The 19,747-nt window shown below is 39.8% G+C and overlaps 2 protein-coding genes across 2 annotated transcripts; both read right to left on the reverse strand.

Moving 5' to 3' along the window:
* Positions 1-1,494: 1,494 nt before the first annotated feature.
* fnta (farnesyltransferase, CAAX box, subunit alpha) lies at positions 1,495-5,809 on the reverse strand. Its single transcript, XM_033632641.2, has 9 exons — positions 5,628-5,809; positions 5,063-5,148; positions 4,855-4,969; positions 4,504-4,608; positions 4,107-4,233; positions 3,732-3,880; positions 3,373-3,435; positions 2,914-3,106; positions 1,495-2,106 (listed from the first exon to the last, which is right to left on the reverse strand). Exons 1-9 carry the CDS (start codon positions 5,753-5,755, stop codon positions 1,942-1,944), a joined length of 1,131 nt encoding a protein of 376 aa, XP_033488532.2. The 5' UTR covers positions 5,756-5,809; the 3' UTR covers positions 1,495-1,941.
* A 1,248-nt stretch (positions 5,810-7,057) lies between these two features.
* Positions 7,058-19,418, reverse strand: aup1 (AUP1 lipid droplet regulating VLDL assembly factor). The gene is made up of 12 exons (XM_033633570.2): positions 19,098-19,418; positions 17,126-17,263; positions 16,433-16,583; positions 15,700-15,887; positions 14,786-14,858; positions 12,098-12,171; positions 11,610-11,676; positions 11,217-11,319; positions 9,601-9,738; positions 9,305-9,444; positions 8,956-9,044; positions 7,058-7,431 (listed from the first exon to the last, which is right to left on the reverse strand). The coding sequence occupies exons 1-12, from the start codon at positions 19,136-19,138 to the stop codon at positions 7,386-7,388; spliced, it is 1,248 nt and encodes a 415-aa protein (XP_033489461.1). The 5' UTR covers positions 19,139-19,418; the 3' UTR covers positions 7,058-7,385.
* Between the last annotated feature and the right edge of the window lie 329 nt (positions 19,419-19,747).

The raw sequence follows: 19,747 nt of genomic DNA on the forward strand, positions 1-19,747 counted from the left end.
TATTCAGCTGGTAGCCTGGATACTGTGTGTGTGTGTGTGTGTGTGTGTATGGCCTGATTTGTTATTTTAGCTATGTAGCTGCTTCACACTCATTTACAAAACTGCAGCATTTCAGTTAAAGGGACAGTTCACCCCAAAATCAAAGATACATATTTTTCCTATTACCTGCAGCACTATTTATCAATCTAAAAGTTTTTAGTGTGAGTTGCTGAGTGTTTGAGACATCGGCTGTAAAGATGTCTGCCTTCTCTCTAATGTAATGGAGCAAGATGGCACTCAGCTTGTGGTGCTCAAGCACCAACAAACAAACGAATACATTCGAAAAACTCAACAGCAATGTCTGTTTCCAGAAATCATGACCTTGTTACTCAAGATAATCCACAGACCTTGTTGTGAGCAGTTTCATGTAGGAATTATTTTCTCTCTACCAAACTACACCCATCAACCATATTACTGCATAGAAGGAAGAGTGCATCTACTGCTAGCTCACCTAGCACCACAGAGCTAGCAAATGTTACAGCTCAGCCGAGGACGCCGCCATTAATGTTTACATCTCGCACAGTCACAAGCACGATACTCTCGTTCATGAGTAGATGCACGCTTCCTGCTGTGAGGTGATGGATGTAGTTTGGTGGAAAGAAAATAGTTCCTACTATTTGATTTCTGGAGAGACATTGCTGTTGAATTTTTCCAAAGGTATTTTTTCGACACTTTGAGCACCACAAGCCGAGTGCCACCTAGTTCCATTATATTGGAGAGACGGCAGACATCTCTACAGCAGATATCTCCAACACTCAGCAACTCACACCAAAACAATCGCACTACATGTAAGAGGACAGATACTGTTTTTTACTTTGGGGTGAACTGTCCCTTTAAACGACAAGAGGGGGGAGATCTTTTAGTGTTGGCCAGTATATTAAATGAATCCCATCACTGGCACTGTTGTATCACACTGTCATGCAGCCCTTATGCTCAGTCATGTCATAACTGCTGATGACGTGATGGTGCCAGTCAGTGTCCTCCACACTGAGGAGGAAAAGCAGAGAAAAGCAAGCAGTCCTCTTAAACATCAAGTATTTAGAGAAGCTGTAATTACACACTGCTGGCAAACTAACTGCTTGGTTAGAAACTGGAGGGATGGATTGTGTTGTAGTGTCAGCAGAAGTAGAAACAGCTGCATCTAGTGGAGTAAATCCATTTCCTAGCTCCGAGGGAGTCCAGGACATGAGGCTGCGAGTGTCAATACATGTGCTGTATGCGCACAGGCTCGCTGGTGAGTTCAGTTTTTTCTCCTGGCAGCACAGCTCAGAGGACCAAACGGAACAAATCCCGCCCCATACCAAGAAAGTTGCTCATTTAGAGCAACGAATATAGATTCAGGAAAAGGGGAAAGCTGTGATGTCGTGTGACTCATTGATCAGAATGCAGCAGCATAACACTGCATTATCTCTCATCTGTTTTAGTGTCAGAGATGAATAGTTTTACACAACACACTTAGTGTTACTACAAACAGTTTTATTTTTATGCTTCATGATGCAAAACAGAATTACATGTATTCTCTGACTGACCAAACAACCAAGAAGTCCTGCAGGTGTTATATGAAGAGTGCGTTTACATGCATACTAAGCTCCGCCCAGTCTTATTTGGAGATGAGTGTCCGTTCAAAAATATCCTGTTATCTGGAAAATGTAAGAATTATCACAAAACTAACATAAATTATTTTAAAAAACAACACAAAGAAATACAATAAACATGTCAGAAAGCTGTTGCTAGTGTGGATTTTTTTTCTCTAATCAGATATTAACAGATGTGAACCAACTATCTGAAAATCATTACAGAATCAAGTGTGCATGAAAACATAGTAACAGGGGTTTATCAGTAAATGGGGACTGCTGTCAGATTTAAATGTTCAAAAGACAAAAAAAATACAGATGTACTGGTCTAGCTTGTCTCCTGCTGCCCGGACGCTGGGACTGATGGTTCGGGATCATCTGTTGGAGGCTCGTTAGGGGCACTGCTTCCAAATTTGTTCTTTAAAGATCGTCCCAAAAACAGCCAGTACTCCTTGCGGACTGTGTCCTTCTCATGTGCCAGAAGTTCACAAATCTTCAAAGGGGGAAAACAAAGACAAGAGGTCAGAAAACAACAGAGCAATATTCAGTTTATTTCTAAAACAAAATAATCCTGATTTCTCAGATTTAGCGGCAATCGACAAAGATTAAATATGTATTTGATATTCAGTCATAATCACAAAGCTGCAGCTATTTCACAGCCCTCTTAGAGGTATTACCAGGGGACCTCATGTCATCACATACGGACAGGATAAGTGAGGTTTGTATTTTACTGAAATTTACTGACATTATCCCCTGGATATGATGGCACAATCATTTGTGATTCCACTTTACACAACACAAACAGAACACAGCACCACTGCTAGTGATGTACGGTGTTAACCTCCATTTTTGTCTTTTTAAATGTCGGTTCAGCAAACAGAACTGATTCTGCCACACACTGTCACTTTCGAGGTTTCGCTCTTCTGATGGATTCAAGCTGACTCTTTTTGTGAATGGGTCACCATGCTGTGTAGCGAGAAAAGTGAGGGGAGCCTCCAGCACTCAAAATGCTGTCTTCTTTTATTTATAACTGCCAACTCAGCCTCCATAATCCTCCACCAGGAAAGAGACAAAAAAAAAAAACAAGAGGTGAAGAGAAAACAAAAAATCTGAAAACGACCCCTTATTACCCAGATGCTGTTTTGCACAGAACTTAGTTTTACTTGACAAATTACCGACATGGCAGATTCACATGGGATTAAGATGACAGACAACCTCTGCAATTAATTCAAATTACTGGAGGTCCCTAGGTAATGCTAGTGCCATGCAATTAGGGCTTTTCCTTTAACAAAACACTCACTTCTAGAGCCTTTCTTAAAGTTTCCATTCGTTCCTCTTCCACCGCATTTTCGTTTTGGCTGCTGCTCTCCAAGGCGTCCTCGTAACAATCAAATAGAAATGCTAGAAGGTAAGAGGAACAATGAGTCTCCTTCAGCTCAAGGACCCTCTCCAGCAGGCCCGGTGCAGACGACAGACCTCGGTCTTGCAGCATCCTTGGGAAAAAAAAAAGAAGGGGGATACTGTCAGTGAGCTTTTCAATTTTTAATAACCGAGTCTCAACTTGGTTTCTCTCCTGCTGTAAATCATATATTGTGAATGTCTGAATGGGGATGGCACAGCGAAATATCAGCGATTTCACCTGAGGAAGTTTCTTTCAGTCAGTCTGAATAAAGTGAACAAATACACAAAAATACAAACATCCTTGCAGATTTCCAGGGGTTTAGATATACTTAGACTTAGCTCATATGTTACATCTTACCCTTTCAAATAGTTCCATGCGCTTTCATTGTGGGGAGCCTTCTTGATCTGGTTGAGACAGTACCTTACACAAGGAGAGGAAAATTAGTCAAATGCATGCAGCAAAAAACAGCTGAGGCAGCAACAATTCCATGGTTACAACAACGAACTTTTATTAGTCTTTATTTCAGCAAGTTAATACAGATAATTATGCTGAACACCTCTGAAATGCTGTATTTGACTTTTGGGGAATTGTATTGTCTTAACAGAAAAACATTTACAATATATCTCTGAATGTAAAGACAGAGATCCTTGATCCAACTTAAGGTGCAAATTAACTTTTAACTCCAAATCGTCCAGACGTTTAGCAAGAGTACTCACTGAATCTCTCTTTCCACTATGGCTGGATCAGAGAAGCCTGTAGTGTGAGAAATTACAAAATGCCTCTGGTTCCACGCAGAGTTATTCCTCACATCTTCCTCCAGCAGATTCTCCACAAACTCCAACTCATTGTCCCACAATTTGTACTCCTGCAAAGTAAATAAGACAAATGTTGGCATCATTCTCATTTATGTAATCATGTAGTACTTTTAGTGTTGGCCCTGCAATGCATGAGCAGAAACACTCAAACAGCACATCAACAAACAACTAAATGAATAAGCGATTCATTCTGGCAGAGCTGCTCAATGTGGGCTGAAAACTGGATCTGGAGCCTCATTTTTGAAGCCAAACTCTGCTAAGAGCTCCAACACCTACCTGGATGACCCACTGTCTGTGCTGCCAGGCGTGGTAATTCTTTGCATCTTGGCTGAGAATGTCCGCAATAAACTCCAGTTCCTCCGAGGGGTCATTCAACCACTCTACCACCATACGTCTGTGATGCCTGGAAGAGGAATTCAGAGAACTAGTCTTATTTTTAAATGTTTTCAATGTCATGAATCATTGTAGAAAAACCTTGTTTCACCTCTCTTACTGAGAAAACCATCTATATTTACGAAAAGGTTAACAAAATATAGAAATTGCCATATACAGCGCTTTTCAAACAAACACTCAGGTCCCTGTTCATGTATACTCTCTTAAGTAATGTCACATTATTTAACAAATGCTAGGCCTACATAAACACATGACCTGGAATGAATTTCCCAGCACTCACCAGACTTGATAGTTTTTGGGTTGCTCCTCGATGATGGCAGTTATGTACCTCATCTCCTCCCTCAGGTCCTTTGACAGGGCTTGCAGCAGTACTCGCCTGTAGTGCCTGCACATACCCAAACCCAAGAGCTGTCAATCAACAGACACAATGCTCCTACTACATTCTGATACAGACAGTAAAAAATGTGTAATTTATAAGACTGCTTGACAAGTGGTGAGAGTGTGACATCAAGGACAATTCTACAAACTATGATTTTAAACAAAAAAATAACCTCTCTTTTTTGGTTCACCATGATGTAAAATTGAACACTAACTAGTTGACATTAATTTTCCATATTTCAAACATGCTCACCAAACTGTGTAATTGGCTGCATTTAGCTCAATGGCGTCTGCTGTCAAGGCGAAAGCGCGGTCACTTTTTTCATCATTCTTCAGGAGTGCACGGAAATAGTCATACACATCTGAGACTGTTGGGAGAGAGATATATGCAGTGGTTATAAACATCAACACAGGTTTGACTTTAACTACTTGCATTTCTTAAGCAAAACCAAAAACCTTACACTTTTCTGAGTAGGCGATCTTTACAACAGGATTTGGCCCATCATCCTGAGGAACAGGCTCCAGGTCAGCCCACTCCTTTCTGTCTCTGAAACACAAAAACACGGGGGTGGGATTCCTGGCTGCTAACCTAAAAAAATATCTGCCTTAAGGTAGCTTAAGTTGCTAGCACTTCTTACTGTACTAACTACATTGTAAAACAAATTCAATAATGCCATAAAGTCATAATTAAATAACTAAGATATACACATTTCTATCATTAAGTTTCCTAAATTCCCCTCCTCGGCAGGGGTGTGGTGAACTCACAGAAATACCCAGTCAATTAGCATAACACTAATCCAATAACTAGGCTAATTGTTTCAGGTTAGCTGTTGAATCCAGTTGCAGTGCTGTAACCGTTGTCATGGCATTTATTTACAATACTCACCAACACAACAGATAAAGTTATCAAACATTACCATGTTATTACAAACTAAAGCTAATAGAACAAGTGTTAACCGTTAGAACAGCTATCAAGCTAACTGTTAGCCACCCAAACATTTATGCAAAATGCTAACCAAACCCTACCTGTAAAATATATATCGAGTCGGGTCAATAAAATAATCATCCTCGACGTGGTCCTCAGCCTCTACGTCAAACTCTTTGTCGTCCTGAATTTCTACAGAATCATTTTGAATTTCCTCGACACCTGACATGGCTAACTTCGTAGCTGCTAATCCCCTCTGTAGTCCGCGAGGAAGGAAGACAACGTCATATCCGGTGTAGAGTAAGCTGCTTTTAGGAGCTGCGGGAAATATTAATGTCTAACCAAAAACAGCCGTTTGATAAAATAGAGTGGAGTTGCGGAACCACAGTGACGGTAGGTGTAAAACAAACAGGCTGACTGACGTCTGTGGAAATGTTCAGGAATTCAGTCCCGTAACCGCCGACATTTTCTCTGATACACGGGCTGCCGAGATGAGACGTTCAAGGCACAGACAACACCCCTTTCCACTGCTAGTAAATCTGAGCTGGTGCTACTGATGCTCAGTGGTCCCACAACAATTGAACAAAATAGTCTTGACTGGAATATCTCCTGTCCTCTTTAGGAGAGGTGTAGTCATGGGAACGGTTACTAACAATAACAATTAAACAAAATGTTCAAGACTAGAGAGTGGTGAGCAACACTGGCTCGTTCACTATGAGACAAATGATGTGCAGTGCATGCTGAATGTCAGATTGGGCATATCCTGATCAAACAGGCCAGAACAAATGTATTTATTGAATGTGATACTTTAATGCAGTGTGAACGGGTGGTGTAGATATGCAGACCTACTGGTCCTGTTAGAAAGCTGTGTCAGTGCCATGTGACAGCTGGTAAAGACTAAAATAAATAAGAACTTCATACTAATTTGTCATGTACTGTTTGTGTTTATGTCTATAAAGTCATGCCTCAAGATATTTCCATATGAGCCAACATAAAATTTGTGACAGCTCTTACATCCAGTCTAGGATGCAGTTTTGAGTCTTACCTTCTAGCTCCCTCTTATGGCAAGATTTGATTGTCTTGGATTTGAGAGAAATGCAGAGGTGCTTTGGAAAATACATTGAAATATGACAGTTGTCCTTGAAGGTATAAATTAAATGTTTAAAATATGGATTATATGTATGTAAATCTATTGCGTTAAGAAAGTATAATCTGCAGGGTTTTTTTAATTAACCCAAATAAGCTAAGAATAATGGAAAGTTTTCACAGAAAAAAATGCTAATTTTTAATAAAGATTATTATCTAAAAAAAAAAAGAAAAAAGTTTTATGCAAAAAAAAGACTCAATGAAATAAAAATTTAAATACAAAAAAAATACAGAAATGGAAAATTTACAAGATTATCTTGTTCATTCAGAAATGCATCACACTTCTGTATATGCGTAATTCCCTTTCAAACTTAAGAATTTTCTTCTCCAAGCCAACATGTAGACATTTGAATCAACACTGAATCGAAACACCATCAGAGACAAATTTCTTAAGGTCAAGCTGAACTTTATTTTCATCGACGACTCTGGACATTATAAAAATAAATAGATGATTCACAGTCAGTGGATCGTAATACAAATTGTTATCAAAATTATGTATCAGCCAGAATGAAGAATTAAACACATGCATAATCACCATTCCATCAACCTATACATGTTCTGAATACTTGTCTCCAGTATTTGGAATTAACATCTGTTTTTGCAACAGAACCTTGTTGACGGAATATAAAATCACCATTCAAATTAGACAGCTATGCAAGTTGAATATGCTTCTCTCTGACATGTTTTCAATGATGGCTTGACCCAAAGTTTGTTCAGTGACTGTCTTCTCGATCCAGTCCGTGTTTTTCAATGTAGCGTCTAGAGAAGGGAAAGCAGATAGAACTGTCAGTGTTTACTTCATGAGAGTTAGTTTCATCTGTCGAGAATAAATCACACACCTGATAAAGACGGTTAATGCGACACATACACTTCACTACAGACAGTGCATGTATCATTTTTCTACCTGCTTCAATGTACGTGGTCCTGACACTGCCTCTCTGGACTAAATTAAAATGACTCTAGTGCCTTATGGCCAAAGCCTCTCGTAAAACTAATTTGTCACATCTTAAATGGGGGTTTCACCTACAATATACACGGAGCAGCCACAACATTAAAACCACTGATGAGTGAAGTGAATAACATCTACCATCTTGTTACAATGTTATACTAGGAAACCTAGGGTCCTGCCATTCATGTGGATGCCACTTGACGTGATCCATCCACCAAAACACTATCACAGCTCAAGTGCCTCCCTTTATGGCAACGGCACATCTCAGTGGCAGTGGCCCCCCCAGCCATGACAATGTGCCATAACACACTGCAAAAACTGCTCAGATTTGGCCCAAGGAACATGACAAAGAGCTCAAGGCATCAATCTGGCCTCCAAATTCCCCAGATCCCAATCCCACCGAGCATCCATGGGACGTGGAAACCCCAGTGTCAAGTCTGATCCAAGGTGGCACCTCTTTGGATTGGACTTGACTGACCTGTCGAGGCATAGACTCAGGAGCTCTGGGGTAGTCCTGTGGTGTCTAGCCCCAGGCCGTTAGGAGCGGACCATTTGAGTTCCGTGAGCTGCAAAGTGGTCTGTCACTGGTTTTAATGTTGTGGCTGTTTGGTGTACAGTACATCTAAATTACTTGGGTCCCCAAGTAATAGTTTGTTCAATATTTGAACATGAACACCGCAACTATCAATGGAGCATTACACTGAGGCCCACTGAGAGTATGTCTTTCCATGTACATAATAATTTTTCAGAGCAGTAGTTTAATCTACAAACATCTTTTGGCCACTTGGGAGCAACAACAACAACATTGTCACAGAAGTTGTTTTGCTACTGGTTGACTATGCTTTCTTCCAAATAGACAAAAGCGTTATGAGATCCCATGTCAGACGGTCCACTTTTCTTTTCATGGCTTTTTCCAGACAGTCTGGATTTCAGAACAAATCTGTGGGGTCCAAATTAGTGGAGACAGGTGTATTTTTACATAAGACCTGAGTACTGAATGACAGACATGACCCTAGGACTGAATTCAAAGTAAATCTCAGACCAAATGAATATTGCAAAACTGCAAGATGTTGTGCATAATGAAGCAGCTTTGGCTTTTCTCTGAGGTGCCTTATTAACATGAAGTGAACAGACAGGAGGTACATTCAATGGGTCCACAGATACCTGATTAAAACAATGGTTGAGAGACTAATGGGAGATTTTATTCCACCATGTATGGCTGACTTTTCTGCTAGTTGTGCTGCAATATTAAGACAAGTTCTGCTCCTCCTGCTAGCAATACAATAATCTCTTATATGTTGTTATAATAATTGCTGATGGTTAAGAAATCTCACCTTCTTGCAAAATTATACAGCGCTTCTTTTCTCTCTTGGAGAGACAAATGTCTGTCAGCTGGTGATTTCCCAAAAGATTTGGCAGCAGGCTGTGGATGAAAAGAAAATGGAATTACTAATTTAGTAAATAACAAGCCTGTTAGATAACATTTGAAAACAAATGCTATCTATCAATGTGACACATGATAAAGTAGCTGAACTAAAATGCCCAATATTTAATTATTTCTATGCAACTCATAATTCCTCAGGGAATCCTAAGAAATATGAACTTGTTGGATTAAAATGGATCCTAAATGATTAATTCCCCAATTAGAGATTCCATACAAAACAGCATGTTGAATCACCGAACCTTTATGGTGGGAGCAGAACAAGAGGAGTAGGAGCTGTTCCTAGAGGACCCAAATGTCGACGTCCCGGTTGCTTCCATCGGCCCTTCGTCCTTGTTCTCCAGCAGATTTGTTATGGTGGTGTCAACACAATTGGTTTTAGCTGTTCACGATCAAAAGACAACTGTAAGTGCAGAGCAATTTAAACCCTGAAGAATGTGTTAGAAATTGGAAGAATGGATGGAGCAGAGTGAGCAATATGACAGCACATTTCAATGGGGTTGGCAGAGATATTGGGACCAGTGAAATCGGGCCCTACCTAAGTCCTTTGTGATGACATTCAGTGGGACATGAGGCAGCACATCCTTCACCTGTTGGGCCATCTTAGCAATCCTATGTTCATCTGAGCCCAAACTCTGGACCATGAATCCAAGGCCAATAGAGGCAGGTCTGACACCTAGGGTAAGGAAGAAAATCAGCAACATCCCCTCCAAACACAACCAGCTGGATTCTTACGTGTAGAAAATCAGGAGCCGTACTCACAAACATTCTGAGATCACTCTTAGGGCGCTCCTAACTTAGCCTAAAAATTTCTATCTCAGAGCAACCCTGAGCAGGGAAGTGAGCATGTGTGGTCGATCACGTTGCTGGATTTGAAACTTTATTTCTAAGCCCTGACACACCAAACTGACACCTAAGAAGCGGTGGCAACGAAGGCCAACTGTTTGCACACGTCATACTCCCCTGTGTCTCGGCCTAAAAGTTGCTCATGAGCACATCTACAGCTACAGCCAACTAGCACGTATGTTCTGCGTCTGCATGAGAGGAAATAACTTTTCATGGCAGCGGAAGGTGACAGTCTGTGTTTGTGATTAAAAAACGAAAACAGAAGATGAACAGGATGGATTCAAGATGCTAGTTGGCCCCAAACCGATGTTGAAAGAACTACGGATATTTACTGTGCACTAGCAAAAAATAAGACAAATATTACAAACCCTTACTGCTAAAAAAGCTCAATGGCAACAAAAGCTCTCATGCCCTTTTGATTTTAGCTCTTTGTTTTCCTCACTTCCATTTCTCTTCTCATGTACTGAGCTTAACTGCCAATCAGAGTGATTAGTTCTCAGGTGGGCTCTGCCATCTCCTACCCCTATTTAACATGCTGAACTGTCTGGAAAAAAAGCCCACGAATGGCCGACCAGTGCCAATGGTGAGGGACACGTGGCAAAGACACAGGCAACAGACGCTCACTGACAGCCCGACACTGACTAATAGGCGACTGTTGACTTGGTGTGTCAGATCGGTAAAAGATGAGACTGGTTGTCACAGACATGCCCTTTTGTGAGCCTGCAAGGCGTAGACACCCAGTGGAAATTAAATGAACTGCGTCACAGTATGAGACTGAAAGCGCCTTATTTGTTTGTGTGATCACTCTGCTGACAGCAGGATGAGACAGACCCAAGTAATCACTGCTGCATTTTTCCAGTTGCCAAATATCTTAGTTCTGTGATCACTTTCATTTCTGGTGTTGTATTGATATTGCGTTGGGTGGGAGATGTGAGCTCATCTTTAATTAGATCGACCCCAACCATTATCCCTGCACAATCTCATTTGTAGCATTTCATTAACTCACTTTCATCATTATTTCTCCTACCTCTTTGTCTTTCCACCATTTTCTCCTGTGCTTAAAAAAACTCTTAAGCTTCTTAAAAGTCTTCCTCCCTGCTCCTAACAGTTTTTCACCACAGGGCTGAAATACTTGTAACTACCTTTAAGCTTTACCAGGATCCAGCTTTAATCATACGGAGAATTTTTTAGAAAACGTAACAATTCTAAGAATTTTCTTAGAACTCCGTCACTAGAAGCAGGTCTTGGTACTGGGAAGCTTTGTGAATACGGCCCCTGGTATATTTCGTGTTTACGTGACTGACTTACCTGTAGATGTTTGTGGCACAGTGTGTCTTTTCCGTTTGATGTGTTCTGCTTTATCAGCTTTAGTTATCTTGGTGGAGACCAAACCAAGTTCACCGGCTAGTAGCTGAAATTAAAGACAGATATAAGACGCACGTTAAGTGTACGGCTGCAGCACAAAGGCAAAAAAGAGGAGCCACTTAGTCAGACAAAATAGAGGGGAGATCATACATCTAATAATACTGGAACCACAGCAAGATCCTTGTAGTTAACCAGTGAGGGACCAGAGTGCTGGTGCTGGGATTAGGAAACTGGATAACTGTCTCAGATGTTTTAGTGTATAACTTGTTGTTTTTGCTGTTACAAATCAAGCCCTTCATGACTAACTTCAAATCAACTGGCAAACATTGGTTTTACCTCCTGGACTTTGTTGGCAAACTCCTGTATGGACTCTCCATCTTGTCGGGACACTGGTGGGAGCCAACTGGGAGGAAAATGAAAAACAAAAAAGCAACACATGACAACAATTGTGACAAGAGAAATATTCAAAATCAACAGGAGACTATTTAAAAACAAAATGTGAAACACAGCATTAAATAATTACTTACGAAAGCAATTTAGTTTAGAAATCATTTAAAACTCGTGTTTATTCATCAACATTACTGGCAAGAGAGGTTGAGTCTGGGGTTGGGAGTTGAACCACAGCCAAGTGTTTTCATCAGCTTTTTTTTCTTTATATGTAGTGGATCGAGTTTCTTTAGCTCACATCTCCATAAAACCACCTCAGTTTACATGAAAAATGAACAAAACTATTGGGTTATTATTGATCACTCAGCTGCAGAACAGCTGGACTCCACTTTAAGAAGCGACTGCTGATAGTAATAATGATACAAATTATTTAGTACCTTACATGATACACTGTACATGGAGCAAAAAATGTCCATAAGAGCTCCGTCAGCCAGCTCGACTCTGGTGTGCTCTGTGGACAGACAAAGTACGATGAAGTCATGTTGTCATATCACAGTGTAGTGTAACACATCCTACATTCAGCTATGCACAAGCAGTCACACAGAGAATATGGACAATAATAGCTGTGACAGGTGTCCTGGTGACCCCAACAATCCTGCAAGTATTTAAAAATACCCTCACTGGTTGTAAACGATGTAAACTGTAGCCACTGCTGCACACAGCAACACAACACACTATTATTCTCAGTACTGAGATGGCTGGATTAGATTTAAGCAGCCTGTACTAATCTTACAAGAAAGATTAGTTACTGTTACTTACAAGAAATTCCATTCATTTGGTATTGACTTTCCACAGCTGGGAATGGTATGTAATATGTACGGCTGTACTGAATGTCATCTTTTTAATGTTCAAAGCTTTTTTTTTTGAAGGAATAAAAAAAATCCAGGAATAAAATCCTTATTTCAATTAAGTGATTTATCAGATTAAATCAACTTTGTCTGATAAAAAAATGTATGTTGCTGCTGGATTGTTGCTGGACTGTCCCGTTAATACAGGTGCACACCTCACTCTGTGTGCGGCAAGTGGGAGAACAAACAGTTTTTTGACCTGAGTGAAAATATTGGTTTTCAAAAGCTAAATGACAACAACTATGGGCTGAAGTGTAATATTTCTTTAGATGAAAACGTTGTGAATTTGGGAAATTATTACATCTATCTTTTTCCACTAAATTTTAACTTTTGGACTTTACAATGCTCTGAAGTTATTCAAAATGTTTGAGTATGAGACAATCCAATGCAGCCACCACTGGATTCTAATTCTACAAATAGTGTAACACTAAGAATGGTGCAACCTAATCTTTATCTGCAACTAGTGTTGTCAAAGGTATCGATATTCTGACAAGTATCGATACTCAAACGTTGTATCCGGATACAATAGTAATTTACAAAGTATCGATACTAACAGTGCATGCCACCTCAGCGCCTGTCGGGTGCGCGCGATGGGTCCAACGGACAAGCGCTGTGCAGGCAGCGTCTAGCAGGCACAGAGCCCTCGCTGCAACCCAGCTTGTTGTCATCGCTGTGCACGCATGCACACATTTCTGTTGCTGAGGATCAGAGCAGCCAGTTTTGGTAAAAAACAATAAAGGAAAAAGCGCTCTTTGGAAATATTTAGTGAAGTGAACACAGCACGCTGCAGACGGCAGGTACAGCCCCTCTCCTCACTAGCAACTGAGCAGCTAAAATATAACTTCTAACGTTAATGTGGGAGCTAAGCAGAAAACTTTATCAGTCATGCCCGTCTGTAACATTAATAGACAATGTTAGTTTAACAGGACAACACAATTATGTGTGTCTGAAAAGTTATGTTAACTGCAAAGTCAAAGACCGAAGCTGAAAAAACGTTTGGTTTCTCCCATAAGCCCTGGTTCTCTGATCACATAGTGAGGTAGAAACAGGAGCATCCTGAGCCTAAACTACCAACTCTATTTGATCAGCAACGAAAACATGGTGCCAATTCACCCGAAGCACAGAAAATAAACAGGGCTGTAGATAAATACATTTGTTTGGACAGCTCTTGTTTCTGGTTGTTATTTATTTTGGGGGGATTTTTTGTTGTTATCATTGATGTTACTGTTCTGATCTTTATTTAAAAAATTACATGCCTCTTAATTTTTTGCTGCTGTATCGAAAATGGTATCGAGTATTGAATATTTTCCTGGGTATCGATATCGAGTTTGAAATTTTAGTATTGTGACAACCCTATCTGCAACTGTGCAGTAATACTGAGTTAAAGGTCCAGTATGTAGGATTTAGTGTAAGGGTGGGCAACCTGCTGCTCTGGAGCCACATGCGGCTCTTTAGCCCCTCTCCAGTGACTCTATGTTGCTCTACTAACTACTTTTTTTTTTTTTTTTAACATTTTAGTTTCAATTTTTCATGGCTCTAGACCTAAAGTGATTCTTACATTTTCCAGTTGTGAAAATGCTGGTGATTGGTGATTCTCAGTCATGCAGGTTATGGTAATCTTCAGTGCTAGCCAACTATGGTGACTGACAAGAAAACGCCAACAGTTCTAACTGGAGCAAGTGTTTGATTTGTCCGTTCTGGGCTACCACACAATATGATGGACTCCGTGGAAGAGGACCCATTCTGTATGTTAATATAAACAGCTTATTCTAAGGTAACACAAACAAAGTGATTTTTAGTTTCTGGTGACTATACACCGATGAAAACCTAGTAATAAATATAATATTACATTTCGGTCAATAGATGCCCTAATTTCTATGCACTGGACCTTTAAACAGAGCATTCGAATGTTGATTTATAATTTCAAGCTTTGTAGCTTCAAACTATTATTATTTTCATTTTTGATTTCCTCCCCTTCTCTGTAAGCTGACATTCTGCATTTCATCATAGAGGCAGAGAAATTGTTACATGGTTTATATGTCAGCGCAAACAACATGAAGAAATCTACTTCTTGTACTTGTTGTGCATTAAAGATTCAAATGGTGACTGCTCTAAATACAAAATAATAATACTTTGCCAAAGGTGTCCATTATGTTTTTTGTTTCTTGTCCCTGCACTTTATTTTTTGTCTTTAAATAAAAGTTTAAATGACATTACCAAAGCAATCAATGGTCTGGTCACCCGTAAGGCCACAGGTTGAATGGAATCAGTCAGAGAGAAAGGCCAGGAGCTGAGGGAGGAAAAATAAGGTTGGATAAGCAAAATATGACTTTTTTTACTGAAGAAATACATTTCTGAATACATCAAATTCATTTGAAAACATGAACATAGTAACACTGAGGATCATGAGATGGTAAACTGGTGGCATGTTTTGTACGTGGCATACAAGAATTTTGGTCTGATTAAGAACTTTTTTAGTGTGCGGTTGGCTAATATAAAAAATATAATAAACTGAATTTCAGATCTCCGCAAACAAAGGCATTGCAATATTCTTGATCCTGTTGTGAAGTGCTCCTTCCAGTTTTATTGGTTTTCAGTGCATCTCCAGGAGACTTCAGCTGAAGATACAGTACACTTGGTTCTGAGCTACTCAAATTAACGACAGAAATGAATCATTTTGCAGCTGTTTTCACTTCCTTACACTAATTTGCCCATAGAACTCTAGAGGGAAATTAGCGAGGGGAAACAACCGCCAAAGTAATTAATCTCTATCTCAAAGTGCCATGGAAGAGGAATGATAATTTGTGGCTGGCTTGATTAAATCACTTTCTACAACCAAAATCAAGAGCATCAGGCCAAAACACTGTCTCCATGTGCAAATACTGATAGATCCGTAACAGTCACTGCTGTGCTGTAGTGGTTTAATGATTGTAGGTAAATGAATTACTATCAAAAACTAGAAACAAGAGAGCTGAAGAAGAATTTGAAGGAAAAAAGTTACATTTTCTCAGTGAGTCATATGTTCTGCTCGCATTGCATCAACCAATTCCCACTCACAAATAATAACTCTTGCTCTTAGTAACATGAGTCAAACACTGAGGAGATCCTGAGACAAAACTGTTAGCACTAACCTGAATTTCAGCAGGCCAGCACGGCCGTTTGTGGTGTCCTCCTCAGGAAACAGGAGCAAAGGTGGGGTGCCTTCAGTGGAGCAGTACCTCTGAAGAGACTCTTCTATTGCTTCCTGGCCAGATGCTGAATGGATTTCCATGAAGCCTCTGGCCCAACACACAAAGCCTGTGGAGCCCTCAAACTGGGGCTAATGAGCAGAAAGAAAACACTAAATTCACTGATTTTAAAATTAAATTCCCATCATTTTCACTGGTGAAACAACAAGTCAAAGATGGTAGAGAAGGCATGTAAGACTTTGCTTCATATGCTTCATGCACCAGTGCGCGCGCGCACACACACACACACACACACACACACAGAGTCTCCCCTGCACACCTGCACGTGTCATCTGCAGCAGTTTACACACAGAACATGATGCACTTTCATTCTTTTAGGTTTTCTAGGAGAACATTCACAGTGCTGTAATGTTGATATGTAGGAAATCTAAAACATTTGTGAGTGCACCAGTTGTCAACACAAAGAAATTGGCACAGTCATTTTACAGGACTAATCTCTGACTATCAAGAGTGTAATATATATACACAGCTTTGACTTAAACACTGTAGTTTTCAGCATACGCAGACCGTGTTGACAGGTGCTCACTGGTACAGGAAACATGTAGCATTCTTACGAATTACAGATGGCAAAAATGTTTAAATCATACAATATACTGTATAAAAGTTGAACACTTACATTATGGCAGGGGGTCAGAAGATTGATTATGTTGTGGTCGAACTCTGTCACATGATTGCATATGTACAACTTGGTGTTTTTGTCTCTGGAGCGAGGGTTTTTCTGTCTCACGTGCATCCCCAGCACTGAGCACATAACCCTAACAATAAATCTAAGAGAACACAGAAATAAAGGTGGATGCAATCAGGGGCAGTGTCTTCTTAACAAGCAGTAAGCCATTCTCAACAACAATCTCAGTTTCTCACATTTACATGTGTTGTCCAATTATATGTTAAGGTTATTCAATCCCAGTCATCACCTTTAATTAAACATGGACATCACTGAGGGCCATGTCTCATTTACAAGAGGTTACCATGTAGCAGACACCGTATAACATATACTGAGCAGCCACTTACCTTAATGGTGTTTTACAAGTTGGCTGAGTTTAATGCAGTCATTATAGCCGTGAGAGGCAATTATTTTTAATGGGAAACAAAGTATGCATAAAATAGCATGTGTTAGCATTAACTGTCACTGTTTTTCCTTATATCTCTACTAATTGTACCTCAATCATCATTATTACACACTATAATATTACTTTGAATAAGATTATTATTAATGACACACGCACGATTACTACTACAACTGCTGCCATAATGACATCTGATAGTAAAATGTGTTATTATAAAAAATGATACTTAAAGAAATACTTGCCTTCTAACAAAACTTTCTGGAAGTGCACAGCTGACCAAGAACACGTGAACACCGATAAAAATCCGTATTAACGTCAAACAGATGCCGACCGGAAAGTAAATAAGCAGCAGCAGGAGAACAAATGCATCTTTGGGAAACCTGAACAAAGAAAGAAAAAAATCAGAGTTGCAAGCAACATTTTAATTGCAGTATTTGAAAAGAAAGAAAGATGATTGCTGGTGAGATCTACACAGACCACATGAATCCCACTGACAGATACGCAACGCAATGAACAACCTATAATAGGAAGCAAACACACAAATGTTTAGACTGCATTTATTTCAATACTTTATGAAGTCGTACTGAACTACTAAATAAACCCACACCAAGGTTAACTGGCAGATATCACTGTAATATCACACAATTACAAAAATCCTGCATCCTACCACTATGTATTAGTCGATTAATCAACAGACAGAAATTAATTAGCAACTACTAACGAGCCGATATTCATTCATTTGCTTATTTAATGCTTCTTAAATTAGATAATTTGATGTTTTTCTTTGCCATACATGATAATTAACTGAATAGCTTTGGACTTTGGACTGTTGGTTAGATAAAACATTTGAAGACGTCACCTTGGGCTCTGGGGAAATAACACAGGGCATGTTTTACTTTTTTCTGACATTTCACTGACAGAAAGATTAATGATTTAAAAAATAATAATTGTTAGTTGCAGCCCTAATCCTCCTCAACTCTTAGGAAACTGCACGGCAGTTAAAAAATATATCACCACCTACACCTGCTGGTAAAGTACTACTAGTAGTATGCAAACTATTACTAAGAGTTCATTGCTGAGGAATATGTTTCTTTTGTTTATTTTATTTTTTTATTTGATAGGGGTGATGTAATTTAACATAGTTCCAATACAGAGTATGGAACTGATGGGTTGCACAGAGAGTTTATAGATATTGCTAATTTTCAAGTCTTGTCCCGACTTGGGCTTTTAAATGTATCATCTACAATGATATTAAAAATATACAGTTTAAAATATCATACAACCTCAATACACTATAAACATGGAAGGCACAATAAAATACATAAACCACAAACCACACACTACAATACACATACCACAATATATATACTTAAGTACAACCCAAAACACTGCTGAGGGTTATGTTTTCTGTATGTTAATTCTATGTTACTGAGAAACTATCATACACCTGTCTCCTTCATTAGTGCATTAATGTAATTTTCAGTTTTGCAGTAAACCATAGCCCATAACTTTCATTTTCCAGTCGTTATTACACGTGTCTCTGTGCGACTGTCTTGGCGGGTAGCTGCTGGAGAACATCTGGGAAGCCCAATATTAAGATAGCCCTATTCTGGCCTGATATTTCCGACACCATAATCAGAGCTGCTACACCTACAGGCCTTATGTCCCGCCTGCATTAATGTTAAAGATCTGTCATGTATGTTGAGGAGACGTTACGTGGTCAAAGCTCAACTTCCACAAGTCAGATGTGACGTGACATAAATAGCAGTTGTGCGCTCCACACATATAGAGGTGCAACTGTAACGTCAGCATACTGTGACTGCTTTAGAGAAGTTAGGTCTTTCAGGAAACTTCACCCTCAGCAGAGTAATTTCACACTCTCAAGTTCAAATGAGTTCGTTAGTTGACGCATTTGACGTTAAGGCTGGTGACAGCGCGACGTGAACCCTGAAATTAGCATTGCACAAGGTTGCATTACAAAGGTTAGCGTCAATGTTTACTTAAATGTCACTGCCACACAGCTGAGTTAGCTCGCTAGCTGTGTGTTTATAAAGGGTTTGATTTCCCTCTAGAAGCATACAGTAGCTAGCTAGCAAACAGTGGATGTCGCCAACATAATATGACTATAGTTCATGAACACACAGGATAAGACCGTAACGTTAGTGTAACTGTGGCTAATTAGCGTTAGCTTAAGGTTAACGTTAGCTGACTTACCGACGAAAGTCAAACATGTCTTCAATCCCCCGATTCTCCATGTCTGCCAGTCGGACCTTTGCTCGGAGGCTAATGCTAAGAGTACAACCTGATCCCTAAAAATAAATTAGTCATAACGTTCACGACAGCAGTTTTGTCGCACGGGGTGTAAAGTGGCAGTTAAGATTGTTGTTCCCCCGGTGAGCTACAGAGGCTGGAGTTAAACGTTTTCGGCCAACCAATTTTAGCAAGTTTACAATGTTAGCTTAGCCCAAGATGTTTGAGCCCGCGGTGCTAGCAGCGCTAGCGCCTGTGTGCTTCTCCACCAGCCACAACAACAACACTTCCGGCCAGAGTCCTCCAGAATAAAAGTGCCATGTCTATAAACGTAAACTGACACAACGGCTTAGCTAAATTTAGAAATGCGAATAAATACTCATCATAGCGTGTACGTTATTCGCATGCTTTCATGTAATCTGTAGCTGTGAGATAAACACGACTACAGACCTTCAAAGTCAGCGTAGTTCAGATTTGTAGCTTCGTCGTGTCTATTACTTTCAAAATAAAAGTCCACTCTCTCGCAGTTATGGTATTTTGTCTCCCTCTAGTGGTTGTATTTGATTATTATTGGCTATTAGCTGGAATTACAAAATAGGTTGCACCATAATTTT

Source organism: Epinephelus lanceolatus, chromosome 7 (genome assembly GCF_041903045.1).
Source record: "Epinephelus lanceolatus isolate andai-2023 chromosome 7, ASM4190304v1, whole genome shotgun sequence".
In the NCBI taxonomy this organism is placed as follows: Eukaryota; Metazoa; Chordata; class Actinopteri; order Perciformes; family Serranidae; genus Epinephelus; species Epinephelus lanceolatus.